This window comes from Diachasma alloeum, unplaced genomic scaffold (genome assembly GCF_001412515.2).
Source record: "Diachasma alloeum isolate Michigan unplaced genomic scaffold, Dall2.0 Dall_scaffold_00443, whole genome shotgun sequence".
NCBI classification, from domain to species: Eukaryota; Metazoa; Arthropoda; class Insecta; order Hymenoptera; family Braconidae; genus Diachasma; species Diachasma alloeum.
In genome coordinates, this window is record NW_021680582.1 from 81,819 (window position 1) to 89,598 (window position 7,780).

Here is a 7,780-nt window from a genome sequence, read left to right on the forward strand (position 1 = left end):
GGGGGGGGGGGGGGAGGGGGATTTCACTGGTCAATTATTACGATTAGATAGTTGTGGTACTTTCGCTCTCACCGGTGCACGGGGCACCTGGCTATCACCGGCGTGCACATGCAAGACGGAATTCGTGGATAATGGGGTTTACATTATTTCGCGAATGCATCGGTCTGCACCGGCAATCGAGATAATCAGTGGTCTCTGTTGTGAGAGGTATATGATAATTTTTGGGCCTGTTGAATTACGACAGTTTGGGACAACAAGTTGAGATGTTTATCGGGATGTTGATGATGGAATGCGGAATGCTGGACATTTTTGATACATTTTTTTTATTCTTCAATAGCAATAAAAATATGGAGACCCAAAAATTCCGGACAAATAGGCGTGAACCGCACGGAGAGAAATTTTCTAGAATAATTCTTGTACGAGTACTGGAATTACAATCCATCGGCCGTGAAAAATTCTAGCGGTGTTAAGGTAAAATTTCTGGGGATTTCTGTGAAATTTTCACAGAAATACGGGGAAAATTCACGTTTTCCCCGATTAAATTTCTAGTGCACTGGAATTTTTCCTGACCGTCACTTTGCGCCTCTTTTTCCATACTAGCACTAGAATTTATCTAAAAAATTTCTCTCCGCGTTGTATAAAAGTGTATCATGAGTCATCTTTTCCTCATTTCTATCTCGAAATTTAGTGAAAATTAATACAGGATGATCAAATTTTATTCTGCGTGAGAAAAATTTTATCCTGATAAAAATAAAAATTACCGTGCCGCTAGAGTAAACATTACTGTAAAATTTACCAATCGTTCTACAATTTTCGTTGTTATCTACATTTATGATGCGTCAGGATAGAATTTCTCTAACGTAGAATAAAATTTGATCATCATATATTAATTTTTATTAAATTCTACTACTAATTTCGGAATAGAAATGAGGAAACGATGACTCATGAAACGTATTTATAGAACGGTAGGATAATTTTTATCAAAAGTTCCTCTCTGTGCGCGTTTTTTGTCAATTGCCAATGTAAACATTGACAGGAGATCAATAAAACTCCTCGGGTATATATTTAGTTGATCCAATAACCGTATGTTGACCGGGAACCTTCTCGTTATGTGTTATCTCACCGGTATTATACGATCGGATGTGATATCCCAGAATACGCGACATTACGAAGCCCAAACGACACGCGTTTTCACGTCTTTTTTTGTCAGGAAAACAGCGTGACTGTTCTCGCGTCATTTTGTTTTCCGTCTGCGTCAACTGGATAGAAATGAAAAAATTTGGCTGAATTTTTTGAAAAAACACTTTGAATTCGATTGAATTTTTAAGTGAAAATTAATAGTTACTATCAAATTCCCTTGAATTTTCAGGAAATTTCTTGAAAAATTTTGGAATGCCCTGAAAATTCAAGGGAAAATTGATGAACAATCAGAAAAATTCTGAATTTTCCTGATTGTTTGCTTTCTGATTGAAAAATTGAACTAAAATTTACAGTTTTCACGGATTTTTCAATGAAATTGTGAATTCTTAACGCCATGAAATTATGAATTCTCAATGAAATTTCTGTGCCCATGTTACTTGTTAGAAATTTTTCACCAATGTAGATGTTTTTAGACAGTATGTCCAATATTATTGGAGCCAAATTGTCCACTCATGTTGATCGATAAACTGAAAACCGAGTGAATTGCGAGATTATCCAAACTATATGCGCAGAGCGTTGGCTTTTTTCGCTCTATTCGGAACCAATTACTCCCATTCAATCGATCACTCGACATTCAGATAAAAATCGAGCATGAAAGGAGAATAAAACCAATTTCAATGGATGTTCAATTAAATTCTGGGAGCTATTGTAAAGGCGAAATGGCAATGCGATTTCCCATAAATTTTGGGTTTAATGCAATTTGCCGAAGATATTTTACGATCAAAATTATAAAGTCCGATGATTCCTGGACTGAAGTCTATTTCATGTCATTTATTCATCTGAAAATTGAAAGATTTCTGAATGTTTCTGAACATTCAGATTTCACTCGGAATTCACAACGAATATTGACTAAACTTTCCGACTGTCTAATCAACATTCAAGTTTGACGTGACGTATAATTTGCAAATTGAGGGTTGAAATGCGAATTCAAATGGTTTAATATAGTCTCCAGTTGAGCCCCTCTGGCTTAAATGAAGGCATTAAGACATTTTACTCAAGTCCAACGTATTTTCCTGCCAACAGTTGGAATTCTTCTAGAGATATTTCTGATGATCACGACAAAAATTTAATTTCTGTCAAAGATATTAAATTTTCTTCCATCAAATTGGTTAACATCCTCCAACTAAATCTGTTCTACTCCATCAAATATTCTCTGCACCAAAAATATCTCATCATTTACTGTCTTAATGGCAGTCAGAAATCGTGAAAACAGAATGTCATCCACCAATAATCAGCCATTGAAAAACATTTCCGTATCTAACGTCTTAAATTAACATCTTGACGAATTCAATCCTGAAATCTGTTATCTCCGTTGAATAATTCATCGATAAATCGAAAGTATTCAAATTTCAAATCGCCCAAATAGCAAACCTCACCTTTATCTGGTCCTGCTGCTGTAGCAGCTGTTCCCTAAGAAACTGCAATTGCAGAATCATCTCCGATAGTCTTCGCTCTTTCTCCACAAAGCTGTCGGCACAGAGGACCCTGTGGAGGGCCGCAGCACCGTCCTGGTTGGATTCCGTGTTCGGTGATCTTCCGGTTGCCGTTGGCGATGCAGCAAGGCTGTTCGATACACTGTTGATGCTGCTGTAACCAACACCATTAGGCCTACGGTTAATCAAGTTTTACTCGTTACATCGGGCTATGGTCAAACGATAGGGGGAACGAGGGGGAGAGGGGGTGGGGGGGTATATATTCGCGGTGTGTCGATGCTACTCGTGTGCCACTGGAGCCAGTGGGATGAGGCTGGGGGGCGTGGATGCACGACTGACGCTCGACTACCGGCCGAGTTAGTGAATAATAAATAGGGTCGCGGCCGCGCAATCTCGGCGGAGAGCGAGTGTTTGCACCGGTGATGGGTCCCGGGATACCATCCCGACGCCCTCCCCCACCCACACCCTTGTCTCTTTTGTACAGCGGGAAATGCGAACCACGAATAAGTGATACGAGGCGCTATTGTACTGTGTCTACATGGTGTATGAGTGACCTCACTTTTTTTTTTGCTCTCTTTTTTTGCGCTTTGGCATGCTGGTGTCTTGGGTTTTAATGACGGTGGATGTAGGGGAGGGTTTTGTTAAATGTGGACGGGATTCGACGGATTTTTAGAAGATTATTAATTCAGTGGAATTTCAGGGTTTTTTTTGGGAAAACTCAAAAGTTTATGGAGGAACCGATGGAAATTGTAAGTTTTTGGTCAGGAATTTCGTGGAGATTCAGAAGAATTTAGTGATGAATGATCAGGGTTTGATGGAGAATTCCAGGAAGTTCGAGAATTTTGATGTTTCTGATGCGCTAACATTTGAACTCTGAAATTTCATTTTTTTTCCACGGTGAATCGAATTTAATATCACTCCCCTGAAAATTACTAGGCAAGTGTCCGTGGAATTTCAATTTTTTTCTGACTGCGCTCTTCCCTTTGAGATATTCAATGAATGATGCGAAACTTCGGGAAAATGTTCTCGTTTAAAATTGATTATTTTTACCTGCTATAAAATTAATTTACTTATGTTGCAAGTATTTTTTTTAAATATGCCAGTTTTTCACTATCTGTTGGTCACTAACCGTAAATTAAAAGGTTAGGAATATTTTTCCATTAATTAACTGTCTCACACCCTGCTAGAGCATAATTGAAATTGTACAGACAGTTGACTAGTAATTTTCAGAATAATTGCATCAAAATCAGTTCAGGGAAAACAATCCTGAAATTTGAGGGTTCACAAAAAATTCAATAAAAATTCAATTTGCAAATTTATTGAACTGACATTTCCATTTTCTATTCATTTTTCAGAATTTTGAGTTTATCATTATGATAATTTATTAAATATTCACTATACGTTGGTAATTAGTCGTAAATTGAGAGGTTAAATTGCACAACTGAAGTACAGAGACGCCACCGCAGGGTGGCGCAGTAGCCAATCGCGTCCAACATTCTATTCACAGGAATAGTTTCTCATTAATTAACTGTCTCACACCCTACTGGAGCAGAATTGAAACTTGACAGAGAGTTGACTATTAATTCTCAGGAGTATGACACTGAATTCAATTTCAAAATCGTGAAACTCCAAATTTTTTAACAGCAGGAACCCAGAATTACCTGATGACTTGCTCGAATTTTCATTAATTGAAAATTGAAAAATACATTCACCAAATTTCTATCAATTTCCATGAAATAATTAGACCAAAATTTACGTTTCCATTGATTTTTCAAATTTCTTGAAATTTAGCTGCAACAATAATTATAATACTTTAACTCTTCTCCACTCGCATATTTTGAAAAAATTGACATTCAGGACGATAATCTGGGAGTTGTCCCCGAAAACAAATCTCCTAAATTAAGAGCGTCCCCTCTTAAAACCTTCAATCACAACACCACGAACCCAAAGACTTCTCAATCCGTTGAAACCTCTGAATACACCCCCACTTCACGATTTATTTCCATATATTTTAATAAGTTGAAGATAAATGCATTCGTACCACGCATTCATCCAGCGTTATATCATTTTTTTGTAAAACTCTTCAACATTAAAAACGTAGGTTGAAATGCGCGCGGTCATTAGCAAAGAATGCTTCTTATCCCCCCAGCTTGCTACGTTAGGTACATAAGCTTTTGCTACGTATGAATGCCCGTGACTGTGAAGCGGGGCATATATCCTTTTGGTCTCGATAATAATCAATGGCTTGAAGAAGCCGAGGCCGAGGAGAGGCTCTATTCGCGCCCAGTGACCCCGCTCTCTCGCAGGCCCTGTTCTCAACAAAAGCCTCATTCTGTCATTATTACTGTGCATGGCGAGAAAGGGGGAGGGGTAGGGGGGAGGGGGAGGTGAACCATCAGTATACAAGGCGTTGAGAAATAATCCAAGGGCTTATTTCTTACGTCAAGGCGTTATGGAAAACAGCCTTCTGTTCATACTGAATATTACTTTGTATCCAGATTATTCTTTTTATCATCTCTTTCTTCACTCATTTTCTTTTGATTTCTTGTCCTACACATGTGAAGAGCTACTATTTTTTATTCTTTCTGTGTATCAAGCGCAGTAATCGGAAGCAATTTCACAGACAGAACAGAAACAGAAATGGATTTATGAGTGGAATATGTTCTTGGAAATCAGAACAAAGTTGCTTTGATGATGAATTTTTTTGTTTTGATTGAGAGTTCGTCTGATATTTAAATTACAAGAGTTCTATTCTCTATTGTTCCATTGAGCTGAATAATTTTTGTTGTATTTTTAGTTCTTAAAGTTCAAGACAAATTTCATCTCAACTGATTCACTGTAAAATTGAACCCTATCCAGAAAGAAAATCCGTCAAACGTCATTGAAATGCCTAGCATATTCACTTTTTGGCCCGTTTTAATGTAACAAAATTTCTGGCGATCCCTGCAAATAGACGTGGCAATGATTTTATAATACCCCCCCATCACCCTCCCTCCATCTGATTAAATTCTGCTGCCAACAAACTACATAAAGCTACAACTAGACCAACGGTATTTACAAAATGCATCATTTCGAGACAATGAGACAAAGAAATATAAATAAAACGTAAGACCCGAGTGCTGTTCCCAGTTTTGGGGGATCAGTACTATCAACTTGGGAGGGGTCTGCTTCAGATAGCCCGAAAATAAACCCCAGCACGGCTGTTTTTCTTATCGCCCTTTCCCCCCCTCCTCTGAAGATTACGATAACAGCTTCAAAGGAGACAATAATGGGATGAAAAAAAAAAACGGTTAATGCTTGATATTGTCAGTACGAGACAGCTGAACTGACCTATGGGTATTGTGATTGGGTGTTGACGACAGTGGAGGTGTCCGCCTGTCGTCCTGCAGGGACAGGGCACCACTGTTGACCTTGCAGGTGAGCCTCTTCAGGACGTCGTCCATAGATCGTTTGCTAGCTGCTGCTGCTGCTGCTGTCGCTGATCCACCGTTATTACTCGTATTGTTATTATGCGTTACCGTATTATTGTTATTGTGCAAAGAGTGATGATGGGTGTAGTACTGATCGTTGTGGAGTACCGGTGGTGAGCCACACTCCGATGAGCCAGCAGCTTCCTGACCAAGGAGGCTGCCTGTGTTCTGATTATTGTACTGTGAATGCTGGTAGGATGAATTGGTTTCTTGATTGTTGTTGAAGGGAAGCCTCTGTCTCTTGTTTGGGGGTGAATTTGGTGATGATGAGGGTGAGTCCTGGTAGTCGTGATCACTTGTACCTGGTGATGAACATACGGATGACTCGCAGTCACCTCGTTGGTGGGTGTAGTCGCAGTCCTGTAGACGATCTGTTGTCTCGTCTCTTCTATAGTCAACGGGATTAATTGATCCGATTGTTGAGAGTATATCACCAGCCACCGATGTGGTGGTGTCCTCCTCCTCCTCGGCACCCGCCACTGTTCCCGCACCGCCCCCGCCCTCCGATAGCTTCGTTGGTGGCGACTTCCTCTTAGAGGACATCCTTAGTCTGCAACACAAGCGCAACGATAGCTCAGTTTTTTTTTTGCGTTTTGGTTTGGTTTTTTTGTATTTTAGGGGTTTCATTCGTTTTAGGTACAGTGGAAGTTAGAGAGTCGGCCGCCAAGGAGGAGGACTTCGGTGAGGCTTAGATTATTTTGGTGAAGCTTTAACTAGCGGAATATGCAATCTAGGGAATTTTTGAGAGTTTAAAGGTCAGATAATTATGGGAGTATATTTTTTTCAAGTGTGAGCGAGTCTAGATGTGTACAAAGTATTTGTGCACATCTAGAGTTGGCTAGATCGAATCCTTAGCCAATTTCAGCTTCATCTTATGTGGGTGTTATTGATTATGAAATGTTAACTTTTGCGAGATGTTCAGAGGTTTTTGGAACCATTCTACCGATTATTTTTTAACATGTCATGGGTTTCATTCGTTCAATATACAGCGGAAATTATAGATTGTGCCGCCAAGGAGGAAGACTTCGATGAAGCTTAGATTATTCTGGTGAAGCTGAAACTAGCGGAATATGTAATCTAGGAGATTGTTCAGGGTTTAAGGGTCAAATAATTATATGAGCAAGCTTTTCTCAAGTGCGAACGAGTCTGCTCGTGACTCAAAAACATTTGTAGATATCTAGATTTGCCTAAATCAAATCTTTCGCCTGGAATAATCTACTAATGAATCATTCGCTAGTTTTAGCTTCATCTTATTTTGGGGTTTATTGATTTATCATGAAGAGATGTCGGTTTTTGCGAGATTTCAGGAGGTTAGGGGGCTTTTAGGACCCTTGCACCGATAAATCGATCTTGGTAGGGACTTTGAACAGCTTGACCCAATCTGCCGGAGGAAATTGGGATGCTTGTCAAACGCCTTATTTGAACTTGCTCACAGCCCCCTGCCACCTTGAATGCTCACTCCTTAATGCCACGAGGAGATAGGGGATAGGGGTTTAGACGGATACATGCAATATTCTAGAGTGGTACCTGTACACTTGGGTTACAAGGTGGTAATTTGGGTGATAACGCTGTATGTTAATTTCCGGGCAGAAATTACTTAGTCTAAATCATGCTGTTAGAGTTGGTAGTGTAAATGAGGAGGAAATGTATTTGTTGGGGGGGGGGGTCATTCAAAAT

General features: G+C 39.5%; 1 protein-coding gene across 1 annotated transcript in view; it reads right to left on the reverse strand.

Moving 5' to 3' along the window:
• The window catches only part of LOC107042366 (transcription factor SOX-5), a 46,056-nt gene that overhangs the window by 21,437 nt on the left and 16,839 nt on the right, over positions 1-7,780 (reverse strand). Inside the window, exons 2-3 of the mRNA XM_015263399.1 lie at positions 5,964-6,653; positions 2,577-2,787 (exon numbers count right to left, since the gene is read on the reverse strand). Coding sequence (XP_015118885.1) covers positions 2,577-2,787; positions 5,964-6,653 — 901 coding nt within the window. The remainder of the gene's footprint in view (positions 1-2,576; positions 2,788-5,963; positions 6,654-7,780) is intronic.